Consider the following 17,080-nt stretch of genomic DNA (forward strand, 5'->3'; position numbering starts at 1 on the left):
AAATGAGATTATGATTGTAGAATGCCCAGCTCAGTGCCTGGCAAACAGTAGGCACTGTAGAAATGTGTATAGACCCACGTCTATCTAGATGTCTACATGTTCATGTCTAGATAAGGATCTGTTTTCTAGATAGATGTAGAGATCTCTATGGATAGATTGATGTCTCTCTATCTCTTTATTTTTTCTTATACTGCAAATGCAAAGATAGAAAATGTGGGTCTGAACCTTGGCTCCATTACTTAGACTAGTGTGATCTTGGTTAGGTTCTTTCACCTCAGTGCCTCAGTTTCCTCCTCCCAGTCACTGGCAGGGCTGTACTCACTCCCCCCCAGCCCCAAGGTCCCTTTAAGCTTTCTGACTATGGTTATATATTTCTAGGAAGGTTGATGTTATTAAGTGCAGATGATTCCCTAAAGTCTATTCATGATCAGATACTTTGGGGTTTTCTGAACTCTTCATTTTCGTCAAAACAAATTTTGAGTCAAGAACAAGTTACGCCTTTGGCCCCGAGCCAAATACAAAAGTATGTAGGTCAAACATGTGCATGCTCTTTGCTTTCCTGCAAAAGATTTATAATGCTGAGCTCTCAAGTTTTGGGTCTGGCTCATGTGTTGGTCAGGGTCAACTGGGAAGCATTGGTGAAAGCCAATGAATGAAACTCAGGGTCTGTTTTTTTGAACTTTCATGGGAGGGACTGTGGCCAGTTGAAAGACAAGCAATATTACAGGCTGTTAGAGCGTGCCAACCATTGGCCTCTGGGCAGTGCACCTTCACTTTAGTGTACTTCCTCTTTCCATGTGTTCAGTGTCTGAAATGATTTTCTATATCTATATCTAAATCAAAATTGATTTTCTATATTTTCTATGTCAAGGAGTCTCTTTGATGACAATCTTTTTTAAAATTTCAATTAAAAATATTTCAATGAAGAAATATATTGGTTCAGATCTGGGGACATCTGCCATTCTATGTCCCCTCAGTTATTTCAATTCTATAAGCGTCGATAAAGTACCTACTGCGTACCAGACATTTGCAATGTCGTGCAGAATGTTTGAGTCATGCACCAACTTTGACATGATCTTATTTCCTAACCATCCATTCTTATCCTTATTTCCACTGAAAGCAAGCTGCCTCAGCCTATCTGCACTTTAGCAGATGAGGCTGGGTTCAATTGGTTCACTCACCTTTAAGAGGTTCTCTGCCAGTTGGATGCTGGATTTTGTCTTCTTAAGAATGGATATTACTGCAGGGAAATATGAAAACATGATAACTTTTAAAAAACACATTTCTGTGACTGTTAGAGATATTGCTGTCCTTGCTTGTGTTGAGAGGTCAAGCACTTCAACGATCATTCAGGTGAGGTGAAAAGGAAAAGAAGATCAAAAATGACAGACACAAAGCTCAGAAAACAAGCAGACCCTCTCAAAGGGACATCGGAAGTACGGCCTAGGCTTTTCAAATTTGGAAGGATAGCCACAGGTTAGTTAGAAAAGAAATGCTGCTAATTCTTCTTTAGATGAAGGAAATACCTTATCATGGAGGAGGTGATGAAAAGACCAGAATTCCTGAAGCCTGGGGGAAAATATTGGATGCTGAAACTCACCTTCCCTTCCAGATTCTACTCAAACTATTGTCAGAAGAAGTCTAGGTGAACCCACAATATATGGGTCTTTTCATTAGACATTGGTGGGGGGAGATTTGAAGATTTAAAAATAAAAAAAAGCTTTCAGGGGCCTGAAAATCTCATTCATGGTCATGGAATCATTAGTTGTGTTTAGCATATTGCTAAATGGAGAAGACAAATAGTTCCAAAATCTCAGAACTTTCCCAGTGTAGATGGAATGTTACTGTACAACCTTGCATCATGAAATATGTCCTTCAGGGCTAAGAAAGTGGTCCCAGGGATGGAGAGAATCCTACTTCAGTGGCCAGGGAACTCTTCCTGTCTAAGCCCCATTGCATGCCTCTGAGTAATGAACAAGGCCAACATGGTGGGCCAAAGTCTACTTAATCGTCATTGGGTTTTAAGTGTGGCTTGATGATGTAGAATTACGGAGCATTTGTCACCATTTTGTGAACCCACTTTCCAATAACATAAAGTAAGAGATGACAGCTGAAAAGAAGACGTCATGCAGATCGAAGAAGGGTTTGGGATGGGAAAAGTCACGTTTTGTTGCATAAGTAATATACATGCTATATATAGTATACATGTGATATATATTTATATCTCTATCTATAGATATATATGCAATGTACATATATTTGTATATGTATGTGTATATGTAATTTTAGAAGCTCTCTCTCTGACTCGAGATAGATATAGATAAATATACACATACATGTATGTAGTATAAAGACAAATAGGAAGCAGCCCCTGCCTTCAAGGAGTTTCCATTTTACTTGGTGAAGTAACATGTGTACAGAAAATTATATTCAAAATTACTCCAAATGAATCTAGTGTAATTCTGGGACCAGCATGCCATAGGGAGGGCATGGACAGCCAGGGCATCAGGAAAGGTTCATGTAAAATAGGTGTGGCTTCAGGAGAGCCTTGAATCCTGAAGCCAGGATTCTAGAGCCAGAGGTGAGGAGCGAGAGCCTTCCAAACCTGGGGAACATCACACAGTCAGGAGACAGAACATGGACAGAATCCTGTGAATGACACATTGATGGTTTGGCTGGAAGCAAACATTAGTGAGAGTTCTTACTCTCAATCCCTGAAGAGGTTTTATAGAATCAGATTGTGAAGGATTTTGAGAGCCAATATGGAGAATTGTATTTGATTCCCAGAGGAAGGATGGAGCCCCCCCCCCCCCCCCCCCCCAATTCCTTCAACAAGGAAATACCTATTTTTTATGGTCTATTGCTTTGGCCACAGTACTGACCTTCGATATAGGCAATACATGATGCCTGTCCTCCACCCTTATTATTACCCAAATTGGTGTAAGGAGATACTTGAAGCAGGGAGTCCAGTTAAGAGAAAATGATCTAGTGAGGGGGAGGAGAGGGATAATAGCCTGAAATATGGAATGACTGAATGAGTGGAGAGAAGGAAAGAGAAGCAAGAGACACCCTGGAGACTTCATCAAACAGACTTGGACAGGGGCTGAATGGGAGTGAAGACTCAGAGACAGTCTGAGATCTCCACTCTGGGCACCTGGGAAGATGGCTATTTTCTTAGAAGAGTCAGAGCAGTTGGGAATGCAGCATAGGGCTCTTTGGGATTGCTGCAGAGCCAATGTACAATGCTACAGAGCATTGTAGCTTTGAGCTTAAATGCCTTAGAAACCATCAGTTCCAAACTTCATTTGCTATATAAGGAAACTGATGTAGAAAGAAGTGGAGTGACTTGATCAGGGTCACAAAACAATCATTTACTTAAGGAGAGATTTGAACTGTCCTCTTCTGGATTCCAAGTCCAGCACACCACCCACTACACCATTCATCCCACTGCAGCAATAGCAACCACAACAAGAAAAAAACACTGTAAATGGAAACTGCTGGGCTCCCAGACTGCGGAGCTGTGTAAGGTAGATGCACTCCAGGGGCAGCCCCAGCTTTCTGTAGCAGATATTCCTGAAACATTCTGTATAAATTGAAAACAGTCATCATTTAAATGCAGTTCAGGTGCTTGGTGCTTGTTAAAACACTGATAAGCATCTTATAAGACTCCGAATTTTCTCTTAATGTATGTTTCTGTACACACCCAAAGGGCATCACAAACCTGCTTACAACAAGGATCAAATGAAGCAGTTCCTATTTAGCACTTTGCAAGTCTTATTGCGTTGTATAAATGCTAACTATCATATCGTTATTATTAGTGCTAGGCATGCCTGCCTCCTTCAGAGCAGAAGCCAACTGCCTGGTGATGGGCTGCCTTATTCTCGGTAATTGGATAGTTGCCTGTTCTCTGATGTTGAAAATGTTGCTTTCCATGGCTAGAGTAGGAACATGGTGCCTTGTCAAAGCAAGCAGCGTCCTACTCCAGCGGTCCATGGGAGAATCACAAGCCCTGGGTTTGCTGTCAGTCTGGGCAAAACGTTGCTTATTTCTTCATGAAGGCTTTGGGGTTTATTTATTTTTTTGTTGTTAAATATGGTTGAGTCTGGAGCTCTGTTTCTCTGTGTTCATACCCACAAGTCTCTTCACCTTTATTTATCTCACTTGTGTCTTCTATTAAAATGTATCCTAGAACAACCACAGGGCTCCTCAAATGAAATAGGGCTAAAAGACCAAGTAGACCAGTGTGGGGCTCCATTGGTGAGTGTGGGGAAGATCGCTTCCACTTTCCTGACCTCTCCCCTTTTCCCCATCCTCCCATGGTTGTTTCTTTCCAGAGAAATAATTTGGTTTTTTCAGTACTTTTCCCCTTAGCCTTCCCACCCTACTCTGAAGGCAGGAACTATATTCTTCTTTATATTTGCATCCTAGTGCCTAGAATTGCCTAGAACACAGTACATGCTTGTTTAATTGCATTAAACCGAGTTTCTGCCATTGCTATCTTACTACTCTTGGGCATTATAGAGGACAGAGCTGGGGAGAGGAGAGAATGGAGGATGCCCAAAGATGGCAGACAGAACGTCAGCAGGAAGATTGTGCACCACAGCTCTGGCTTCAGGGCCACAAGGAAAGAGATTGAAATCAGTGATTTCAGGATCTTGCCATTGGGGGCTCTGAGAGAGAAGCAAGCGAGGATTGTCCAGCCTTACTGGAGCCTAGCAGTCAGGTGTAGGGCTTGTGGGCTTCTAGATGGTCCAGTGGATAGAATGGTAATTGCAACAGCAATGGCATTAGTAATAGTTACTTACAGGTTTGCAAAGGGTTTTACAGACATTATCTCCTTTGATTGTCACAACAGGTCATCTTGGCTCCCAATTTAGTACTGGGTCTACTGGGATCGAGTGAAGGACATGTCAAAGCCAGCCTCAGATACTTAGCTGTGTGACCCTGGGGAAGTCACTTGCCTTTCTGAACCCCTTTCTGAAGATCTTATAGTGCCTACCTCACCTGCTTTGTCATGAGATCAGAGGAGATGACGTAAATAGAGATCTTTGCAAACCATGACGTGTGTATATTAGTGTTAACGGTTACCAGGGAGGTCTTCTCCACTGTGTACAGATGAAACTTTTGCATCAGGTCATGCCAGTCAGCTCCTTCCTTGGCCCACTTTTTTCTGAGGAGATGCAGTTTATGAAGAAGTCCCCGGGGTCTGAATCTGAAGACTTTCCAGTCCTAGAGGGAGCTGCCTTAATGTTTACTCCAACAACAAAGATTCTGGGACCCACAGAACATCTCATGCAGCCATTCGTGACCTGCAGTTAAAAAGGAATGCATGCGTGAATGAATGAATCAATGAATACTCCCAAAGATATAAATAAGAAGGATCCAAGCAGATGAAAATGACCAAGATTCACAGGATATCATTACAAGTATCCAAAGTATTATACTTTGGAGATTATAAAGCACTTTTAGGCCTGTTCTGACATCTATACCCTCATTTCCAAATCCTAGCTTGTTACACTGAGGCTGAGAAAGCAGGCAATGCCTCCACATCTCCCCAGGGTATAGGAAAGAGAAATCGATGCTGATCTAGCCGCTAGAACTGCGTTCTCTATTCATTATCCCACCACAACCATGTGACTTTGATGATGGCAACAATGACGGGTGTTAAGATGGCACTCCAAGGTTTTGCAGAGGGTTTAATATACATCATCTTATGTCTTCCTTACAATAATCCTATGATGTAATGCCATAGGCATGATTATCTCCTCACCCCTGGAGAAAGTGAGACTCAGGAAGCTTAAGGGATTCTACTCATGTCACCTGAGAGGTAAGAGTTTGAGTCAAACTTCTGTCTTCCTCATTCCAAGGACAGCGCCCAACTCTGTGAAACTGGAGGTATTTACAAGAATTATCATCCCCATTTTACAAATGGAAGAACCAAGGCTCAGAAGCCCTAAAGAGTGTTCCCCACATTTTCTGCTCTTTCTGCCTCCAAATCTCCCATTCTGTTCACTTTGTAGCCTCCTATAGGAGAGAAGGAATCAAGCCTGGCTCTGGATACTTCAAGCCTTCCACCCTCCCTTCCCTGTCCTCCATGCAGCACTGACCGACTACTAGAAATACATTGACCCCGTGTGTCCCCCTGCAGCCCATATCTGGGTCTTTATGGAACCTGTTTCAGATTTATTTTCATTCCTTTAGGTTGACACAGACTTGGCACATGGGAGGGAATTCTTTTTGTGGCAGGAGATGTGCCTGATCCATTTGTCTCAGCAGTTTGTGTTGCAATAGGGGGGCAGATTATATTTATACATTTTATATAGATATAGACAGCTATATGGATATATCTATAGATTATATCTCTATATATGTATATGTGTGTATGTATATCCATATATGTATGTATGTACACAGAGATATGCACACACACAGATACACATATGCATCTCTCTCTAATGATATACATAGATAGTATAGAAATATACATACATTCTTTTCACAACATAAATATATGTATGTATATGTTTACATATATTCATACATATATACATATTCTTTTTGCTACATAAATTATATTTGTATATGTATATGTATGTACAGGTATATGTGTATATATACACACACATTATATACATTTAGGTTGGAAGAGGATTATATGAGTATATTCTATATTATCTATGTGTGTATGTATATAATATCCATATACACATATATAAAAGTATGCCTATGCATACACACATCCGTATGTTCTTTTTTTTTCCCAAACAGAAAGGGTTATTGGAGGGGGAGGATTAACACCCCAATTTCTGTGATTGTGCAAAGTCGGAATGTGAATAATTTGACTTCAGTTAATCGTTATCTGCATTCAGAGCTTGTTTTCCAAGAATAAAGGGATGCTTGCAGGTTTGTTGAATAAAGTCCTTATTGTGTCTAACAGCGCCTCTTCAGGAAAACATTTCCTCCCCTCCCTCCTACTCAGTGGCAAAAGTGTTTTTGCCTTAGAAGTTACATCCTTCTGTTCTTCAGTCCCTCCATCCTTTTGACAGTAAGTGGACCAACAACCCCCATTTAGGAGAACCAAATATGTTATGAAAAGAGAAACTTCTTTGCCATGTAGCACATAATGCAGTTGACGTGCATTCAGAGTTGTAGTGATACAGTAATCATTTGAAAGGAGCATTTCCCCCAAAGGTGGGAGGGCAAAGCAGCCAGCCTGTCTGCATCCAAGCTTGTGTGGGGTACAGGGTGTCACAAGTTTGCTTTGTAATCGCCATTTGACAGTGGCTGGGGACATGGAATTCTCTGTGCTTGGAAAATGCTTCCCATAGTCCTTTCTGCCTTGGGACAGCCCTCTGGTCTCTTAGAAAATCATACATGGTTGTGTATGGCCCGCTGGTACCAGTATAATGCCTTGCTCCTCTCTGTGCTGCCCTCATCGAACCCTGCAGTGATGGTGGAAAATTCCTGCACTCTGTCAAGTCTTGTTGACTTGCAATTAATGGCATAGTTAGCCATTGGGGGATGATTTCCCTTCATTTCTGACTCTTGTGAAGCTGTTGTTTTGTGAAACATTTGGGGCTTGGGCAGCAGCTGGTTATCCCTCCAGTGGTTTACCAGGGTGAAATGCCTATACTCATGATGGGCAAATAGGACAAGCTCCTTTCTTTGGGTCTGTTCTTTACAAATACATTCTGGGTTTTCCTCTTTGTGCACCTGCACATGCACACACATGCCCATGACTCTGTCCACATGTATATTAAGCACTTATCTTCTGGCATTCCATTAACTGTTGCTGGCTTTGTGTTGGGTTTGTCTTCCCCTTCCCCTCCCTGGAAAGTGTGGCCCTTAGTTTTCTGTTGTGCTAATTATTTTCAAACTACCCCATCCCTTTTCATTCCATCCTCAGTTTGATAGCAATGGGGACAGATGAGTCTGTTGGAGAAACTTCTTGCTGTGGAGATCAGCACTTCTCTGCATTCCTAGATTCGAGAGTTCTCCCAGATTAACTTTGCCCTCAGCCCAATGGCATTTCAAAGAAGGCCAGCCAAGCCAGTTCTAGGACAACATGTACCCTGCTGCAGGTTTATTTATAGCAGAAGGCATGCAGGACGTCTCACACTTCAAACTGATTGCATACAAATCTTATTGAAGGCAGGGCTGGGAAGTAGCACCTGGAAATGGTGGCTATTTGGGAGCAGACTTGGAGTTCTATAGTTTGCATGTGCATGGACATGTGTGTATGTGTATACACATGTGATGTATGCTTGTGTGTATGTAGATTTTCTTCCCTTGTGCTGAGTTGACGTCAAACAGTCGTTGTTGAGGATAGATAGATTAGAGTTCCTGATTTCCCTTCCGTGTTGTTTTCCCTGACTTGATCTCAGGCCAGAGTAAATATCCTCATCGTGACAATTGTGGGGGATATAAAGCTGCTGCATGGGCTTCGTAAAGCCAAGTCATCAGGGGAGCCCCAGACCACAGCCTCCTATGGTAGGCTATTTTTGGCTCATCATATATGATTATTGAACACAGTATGGTGACGTCATGAGAGGTACGTGCATCAGCAAGCTTCAGGGCTTGACTGGGGCCATGACTTCATCCTTGTGTACACTCGGACCATGCAAAGTGGGTCACAGCCCCATCCAGACCTTTCCCTCCTGAGATTTAGAAAGTTCAGTACCTTTCCATAAATACTCTGTATTTACGAGGGTACACTGCATGCTTGGGAGTGCCTGTCTTTAAATATCTGAGATGTGCTGCCAGTGAGCCAATGGGACTGTCCATCTGTTGTCTCACTGCATGACAGTCCACCACCTTACTTGGTCTTTGGGGTCATCTGTGCCGCTTTTCAAGTCATAGTTGGGAATCCTCCATAGGCTACACAGTGTCAATGCTCATCTTTGGCCACCTAGTGAGTTATTTGTGGTCTTGTTTCTTCTGAACTCATGACATTCCTGGCTGTTGACTGTGTAAGAGCCCAGGACCATAGACCTTAAGGTAGAAGGGATTTCAGAGGTTTATCTTATCTAATTTCCCCATTTTACAGGTGAAGAAACTAGCCACAGAACTAGATTGTGAACCCAGGTCCTTTCAGTCCAGGGCTAGACTTTTTAATGAGATAGGCTGTGGAGCCAGTGCCTAGTTTAAGAGCAAATAAAACTTTGTTTAGGTTTTCAGGAGAAACATGAAAAGGGCAACACTATAGAGTCTGAGAAGATGAGTTCATATCCCTGTTCTTTCTCTTTCTCTCTCTATATCTTTGTCTCTCTCTGTGTCTCTTTCTGTTTCTCTCTCCCTCTCTCTCTGTCTCAGTCTCTATCTGTCTGTCTGTCTGTCTCTCTCTGTCTGCCTATCTGTCTGTCTGTCTCTAGATTTCTACATCCTTGTCTGCAGACTGAGTCACTTGGACCAAAAGATGTCAAATATCCCTTCCAAATCAGGATCTATGATCTTCTGATCTTGTTTTCAGGGTGACAGGCAAGGCTTTATTTTTCTTAGCTGAACTAGAGTTTGCACTCACATAGAGGAGGGATCAGCCTGGTTCTGCCTGATAGAATTGGAGAGAGTGGACAGGAGAAAAAGGAAAATGGAGCTAGAACCAGACTCAAAAGTCAAAGGACTTTTACTGAGCACCTATTATGTGTCAAATGCTGGCTTTACAAAGAAAGATCAAAACAGTCCTTGCCCTCCAGGAGTTCATGGTCTAGGGGGGAAAATAATGTCAGCATGTCCCATATAAAGAGGAAAATGTGGAATGAGGAGAAAATCTTAGGGTAATGGCATGAGAATTCTGGATGACTGGCCAAGGCTAGCATGCCTCCACTCCCCATGCCCTAGTCCTCCCTTCTGTGGCCTGAAATCCCCCTTTTTATTCAACCAGTCTTCATAATAATGAGTCTGGGTCTCTTCCCTATCCTGGCTACTGTTACATGGATGTTATCATAAATTATGAATGTCATCCTAAATTGTGCTACCAAGAATCCCTGAAAGGATAATGGGGAACCCAATCACCTCAGAGTACACCAACCCAATCACCATAGAGCATGCCAGAACATGACAACCCAATCACCAAGCCAATGTCTTAGGAAGATTCTGAAGATCACCTGGTAGGATAAGGTACCAGACAGTGAGGTCCTCACTCAAACTAAATTGCCAAGGATTCAAACTATGCATCAGAGAGCACAGCTTTGATGGACTGGTCATGTTGTTCGAATGCAAATGTACGCTTGTCAAAAAGATCGTTTCATAGTGAACTCACATGGGGTAGGAAATCACATGGTGGTCAGAAGAAGTGACACAAAGACACTTTCAAGGTGTCTCTCAAGAACTTTGGATTTATTGTTCGACATGGGAGACACTGGCACAGGACTGCTCAGCATGGTGTGCCTACATTAGAAAGGGTGTTGTGCTCTATGAGCAAAGCAGAATTGAGACAGCACAAAGGAAATGTAGGATGTGCAGATTTGGAGTATCCACCCTAAATGTTCACGTGAACTATCTGTGCCCAGTCTGTGGTGGAGCATTCCGAGCTCATATTGGTCTGATCAGCCGCAGTTTAACACACTGAATCTTGACTCTAGCATGGCTATGTCATTTTGGTCCTCTTCGACAACAAAGGACAACAACCATCCAATCCTCTTTATATGAAGAGGTCCTAAGTAGGTTTTCCTAGGGAGGGTATTAAAAGTCTCTTCCCAAAGCTGATCAAAATCTGTTAAATGTGAGATATGGAAATGCACCTCCCCCATCCTCCCAAGCCCAGTTTTTGTTTTTGTTTTGTTTTTATTCCTGAGAAGATGAGGAGTGAAGACATAGAAGACTAGAAGCAGAGCCTGACTTGGCTGATATGTGGGTCAGCTGGATGACGTTATTTTTTCTCTCTTTGATTCTTCTTCTCCCCTTTAAAAAGTTATACGAAATAGTTTGAATCTATTGGGAAATAAAAATGGTACTTGACACATTTTACTGATGTTTCTTGTGCATCTCCTACATTTTCCTAAACTCTTCCTTCCCTCCTCCCTCTCCCCAATAATACAATAGAAGAAACATAAATGAAAAAATTCATATAAAAAAAGTCTGGAAGAATATGCAGCATTCTACGTCCATAGGGCTTTACCTTTCAAAGACATGAGGCAAGGGCCTTCTCATGGCTCTTCTTTGGGGCCAGATAGTGACCATTATAACTTTGTGTAATATTGTTCTTTTTTAAAAAATTTACTCTTTCTGTATTTAACCAATATTATTGAATATGAGTATTTCCATATGCAAAGAGTAGAAAAATAATATTATACATGAATCCATAAATCTACTACTTATATCTTGCATTAAAAATTTAAAAAAATAACTAATATGTTGGTTTTCTATATTACTTGGATGAGTAGTCTTTAAGAAACGTGTTCCTCAAGACTTATACAAATTGATGATGAATGATGAGCAGAACCGGGAGAACACTGTACACAGTGTGTGAGGACTGTTTCTGGTAGCCTTAGCCCTTCACAGCAATGCAAGGACCTAAAACATTCCCAAAGGACTTTAGAGGTAAAATGCCGTCCACATCCAGAGAAAGAACTACGGCGTCAGAACGTAGAATGAAGCAGACTATTTGGTCTTTTGTCATGTTTGGTTTGGTTTTGGTTTTTCTCATGATTTTTCCCATTTGTTTTAATTCTTCTATGCAATATGACTAAGATGAAAATGCGTTTAATAAGAATGTATGTGGAGAGCCCATATAGGATTGCATACCATCTAGGGGAGTGAGGAGAAGTGAGGGGGAGACAATTTAAGACTTATGGAAGTGAATGTTGAAAACTGAAAGCAAATAAATTAATTAAATTTTACAAAAGAGATGTATTCCTTTTTCAGATCTATTTGAGAGCATGTAAATATATATATATGTATGTACACATATATGTATATATGGGTATGTGTATATTGCCTTCCATAAACATCATAGTTTTGTGAATTTCTCCTTAAAACCTCTTCATTCTAAAGGATCACTATGATGTTTTACAAAGTGTAGGCATCGAGCATATCCAGCCATATCTATTTGCCTGCCTTTCTATCCATCTGTCTGGTCTATTTCTCTTGTCAGAATCTGGTATAGAGTGTGGATGAAGGGCACAGAGCACCCGAGGCAATTGGAGAAGGTAGACTTGTTGGACATACATGGAAAGGAGGAAAATTCAGTTTGATTCAGTTCAGTAGGTACTGCAAGTTTACTATGTGTCAAGCCCTAAGGATACAAAGGCAGAACCAACAGCCCCTACCCTCCAGGAACTTACAGTGAGGAGTCAGAAATGTAGATAATCCAGTCAGTCAGTGAAGTGTATGCTAAGATCCTCCTATGGGTGGTAGAGCCAAGATGGCAGGCATAATTGTGCAGCTCAGTAGCATTTATGGAATTAGATTACAAAGTGGACTCAATTTCCCATCCATGCTGCCGGCCCAGGAAAATACTTAGGGCTCCATTTATGACCAGCATAGACATCTTGTTTCTGAGCAGAGACTGAGGGCAAGATGGAAGCCCTGTATCCTTTGTACAACTGCTTGTTTAGTCACGTGGGGGGGTGTGTGTCTTGATTTCCTTTTTTGCTTCGTCACTCTCATTCCTCTCTCTTGTTCTTTGCCCTTCAGGGAGCTGCCATTCCCACGGCCTCACCTCCAGTCTCCACACCAGTCACAGGGCACAAGAGAATGGTTATCCCCAACCAGCCACCTCTAACAGCCACGAAGAAGTCAACCTTGAAGCCCCAACCGGCAAGCCAGCCCTCACCCATCCCTGTGGCTCCCATAGGAATGCTGAAGCCTCAGCCCCAGCCTCAGCCTCAGCCAGTTCCAGCCTCCTATACCACTGCATCCACCCCCTCTAGGCCCACCTTCAATGTCCATGTGAAGTCAGCCCAGCCTAGCTCTCACTACATGCCTGCTGTTTCACCTGGACAGTACTATAGCTCAGGACCGAGCCATGCATATGCTCCTCAGGTGCCTCCTGCTCCTGGGCCTGCTCATTATACCCCACCAGCATCCCGGGGAGGCCCTGAATATGGCTATGCTCCACCGCCTAGCCGTCAGCCTGAGCCTGCTTATGGCTATGCCCCCAGTCAAAGCCGGTACCAGGATCCTTATTACCCAAGCTACGGGGGACGAAATGGCTCTGAACCAGGTTACGGCCAGCAGAATACCTGGAAACCTGAGCCAAGTTATGCTCCTTCTCCAGCAGGGACCCAGAATCCTACTGGGATGTACCAACCCCCAGAGACCAAGAAGACCTACATCACTGATTCAGTTTTAGCTCCCCAAGCCCCAGCACCCCAGCAGCCTAAGGTAAGATGACAATTAAGGTGAAACTGTGGGAAAGTGGTACGGAATGGTGGGTCTGGGTTATTCAGGGACAAGATTGGGGGATGCTTGGCAGGAGACACAAAGTATGTCTCTTTGAAGACACAAAGACTTACACAGACTTTTCCAGGGTGGTTCCTATGATGTGTCAAACAGACTCCAATTTGGAGCTCAATCCCAGAGGTGTTGGCTTAATGCAGCATCCGCTGACCTTAGGCTAGTCATGCAATATCTCCGGACCCAAGTCTCCTCATTAATGAAGTAAAAGGCTTAATCTTGGTTCTCTCTACCTTCCCTTTGTCCTCTGATGATCTATGATTTTAACCTCTCCTGGGATGAAGAACCCAATTTATGTCAGCAAGTATTTATTGATCTTCTCCTATATGCAAGGTATTTCACTCAGACCTGGGGATTATAGTGACAAAACAAATCAAAGCTAACAAACAACAAATCAGTCCCTGACCTCAAGGAGTATACAGTCTACTTAGTGATGAAATGGGTTCTCCAGAAAATAAATACAAAGTATCTTCAGAAGTGAGAGAGTGCTAATAAGTGGGGTGGGAAATTCAGAAAAGGGCTCATTGAGAAGGGAGCATCACTCTGTGCTTCACCAAACAAGGAAGAATTGTTGAACATCATTGTTTCAAGATGATCATGGATCTCTTCAAACCCAGTATGGCAGTACACTCATGACTGGCTTCTCTTTAGATAGGAGGCAATCAGAGTCTGTAAAGATTGGACCTTACCCACAGTTGCCTAGACAGTAAACAACAAGGGAAGACATGAGAGCAGTGGTTCTGGTCTCAGTTTCTGAGCTCTCCTCAAGCCCTAAGGTATTGATTTCCTGAAGAAGGTGAATCCACCAAGTCAGGAGAGGTGAGCAAGCCTCTTGATGCTATCTGTGTCCCCAGCCTGTGAAATGGGGCCAGCTCTGTCCTCAGCTTGGCCCTTTTCCCCAACAGCACTGTGAGAACTAATGAGGGCTGACACCTCCTGCCCTGATGGTGGTTTGGGGGCACAGACAGGGAGGTGGGTGGTGTCTGATAATCTGTAAGGCTATTTGAGAAATCCAGCCCCCATGGTATAAATCAAAGTGCTTTCATGGCTTGGCCCTGGAAGAGGCCTGAGTTCCCAAGACCTGTTTTGGAAAAATCAGAGAGAGATTATTTTAGCTCTTCACAAAGATTAGCCCAATTAGCCCAGCTGGACAGCCTGGCCTTTGTTTCAATCCGGCACCAAGTCTTGAATGGCCGCCTTTGACACACAAAGCCAACAATTCCAGGGAAATGGGATTCAGTGGTTGTACACTCTGCTAGTGCCACAAGACCCTCTCTCATAGAGTGTTAAAGTGAAAGCTGCTGCTTGGCAATTGCCAAAGTCATTGGGCACGCATATCTACCCCACCAGGTTGAGAGAGTCTCTCGCTTGGCCCTGGGAATGGAGTAGGGTGGATTTATGGGAGGGTCGCAGAGGAGAAGCCTGTTTTTTCCTGGCCCCTGGCAGTCTTGTCATAGCAGACAAGGTTGGATGGGGTAGGGGTGTTTGGGAAGAGGTGGGCCTGAAGCTCTTGGAACCTTCCCAGGTTTCTCAATGTTCTAAGCAAAATCCTTATCCCATCCCAAGAATTCCCATCCTTCTGAGACAGGCAGTTCTTCCAACTGGGATGTGCTTCTAGAGGTGAATTGGCCCTCATGAAAAGACCCTGAAAAAGGCTCACAGCTGGTGCTGGGGATAAACTCCCTACCACCCCCATTCAGAGCAGGGAAGCTTGTGGCATCTTTTAGCTAACGAGTTACTAGAAAGAATGTGGCATCCTCCCCTTTCCCATTTGAATTAGTTTGTCATCCCCAATAATCTAGCATATAATTATAGAGACGCCATTGGTTTCTTCTGTCAGTTATCTATCAAGAAGGTTTGTTTTTCAACAATGTGACACATTCTTAGCATCAAGTTCAGGATAATTAAAGCCCAATGGCACAGTTTGTATGTGTGCGCACACTCGCATGGGTGCTGTTTGTTCTTGAGATAGATCCCAGGTTTCCATTCAGCCGTCTGCCTGTATTTTAGGAAAGGGGAGCAGAAGTCTCCGGAGCGACCAACATCTCCCATGCGTGTAGGTTATTTTCTTTCGTACCAGGGCTCTGAGCTGAACACTGGTGTATTCAGCTGTCATTATACATAGAGTCCATCCTTGTTCTAAGGTTGACTCAGCTTGGCCTGGTGCAGTGATGCCTTGTCCAGTGGGTGGCAAGTCCTCAGCTCCAGGGCCTCCTCAGCCCTTGTGTGGACTTGGCTTCCCGAGCTTGGGAAAGTCTATAAACCTCTTTGTGCCTCAGTTTTGACCTCAAGAAAGTGGGATGTCATTTCAGCTAATTAATTAATGATTGTAAAGTGCTTGGAAATTTCCCAGTGCTGTATAAATGCTGAGTGAGTACTATTCAGCAATGCCTCTGGCTTGTGTTTATTTTTAATTTTGTAGTCACCGATGGAAAACTTGCTCGCTCACCCCCATGTCGGAGAACAATTCTCGTCTATTGATCTGAGAAGTCCTGGCTTTGGCCATTTTTTCATTTAACCCTTTAACACAGAAGATCCAATTGGAATTTTATTTAAATCCTTAGGAGAAATGAGTTTAGATTTTTGGTATTTGGTTTTGTTTTTTCCCCTGATTTCACAAACAATCTAAATAGCCACTTCTATTGTATTCCTACCATTTAAAAAGAATTTAAAACTGTAAAGCTTAGTGGTAATGGAAAACCAGATATCCCTGAGATTAGCTAGTTTCTTCATTAATCACAGGGATTCCATGGCATGAAGGATTCAGAAAAGCCATGTGATACCATTCCTATGCCTTCTGCAGAAGCTCTGTTTACCTTCAGAAGAGATGACCGAGGTGATGATGATACGACTCATAATCCAAGAATCTCAGCATGGGAAGGGACTTCACAGGCCTGACAAACAACACTCCCTAGCACACCCAACTAGCTGCCATGCTGACTCCTCCTAACCACCTCCAAGGTGAAGGACCAGAGCACATTTCCTTATAAGATACCTTAGAGCAGCCTTTGGCTGCAGAGAGGATTCTGGTTTTATTTCCTAACATGCCACCTACCCCTCTGTATCTGCTGCCCATTTGCCCTCTGGGACCAATCAGAATTTAGTGTAATCCCTTTTCCACATGACAGCCTTTTAAATATGGAAGGTGGTTCATATGTTCCACTCTATCCCCTGAGTTGACCCTTTTCCAGGCTTAATGTCCGTTGTTTTGTTTAACCAATCCTCCTTTGGCGTGACCGCAAAGCCTTTCACCCTTCTGGACACCTTATGCTAGAGAATTTATAGCTTTTAAATGTTCATCTTAATTGAAAAACCCAAGGGGAAACCTAAGGTTCATGTGTGGTCCAACCAAGGCATCACCATGTATCCATCACATTCTTATTCCTGGAATCTGTGTCTCTCTTAATGCAGTCTAAATATGAATTAGCTTCCTTGACATCCAGGCGCAGCTACGTGATATGTTGGCCTGGAGTCAGGAAGACCCAAGTTCACATCTGGTCTCAGTCACTTACTAGCTGTGTGACCCTGGGCATGTCACTTAACCCTGTTAGCCTCAGTTGCTTCACCTCTTAAATGGACTGAAGTAGAAAAGGGCAAATCACTCCAGTGCTTTTGCCAAGAAAACCCCAAATGGGGTCATGAAGAGCCAGACATAAGCAAAACAACTGAACAGTGACAACCTTGA

At 43.0% G+C, this 17,080-nt stretch overlaps 1 protein-coding gene across 5 annotated transcripts in view; it reads left to right on the plus strand.

Annotated features, from left to right (window-relative positions):
- LPP (LIM domain containing preferred translocation partner in lipoma) overlaps positions 1 to 17,080 on the plus strand; it is a 666,236-nt gene that overhangs the window by 410,440 nt on the left and 238,716 nt on the right. For 4 of the 5 annotated variants that reach the window (XM_072618829.1, XM_072618831.1, XM_072618830.1 and 1 more), the window contains one exon: positions 12,634 to 13,323. In XM_072618829.1, coding sequence (XP_072474930.1) covers positions 12,634 to 13,323 — 690 coding nt within the window. Of the gene's footprint in view, positions 1 to 12,633; positions 13,333 to 17,080 lie in introns of those variants that run through there. The other variant, XM_072618833.1, reaches the window with a different exon arrangement.

This window comes from Notamacropus eugenii, chromosome 6, assembly GCF_028372415.1.
Source record: "Notamacropus eugenii isolate mMacEug1 chromosome 6, mMacEug1.pri_v2, whole genome shotgun sequence".
NCBI lineage: Eukaryota > Metazoa > Chordata > Mammalia > Diprotodontia > Macropodidae > Notamacropus > Notamacropus eugenii.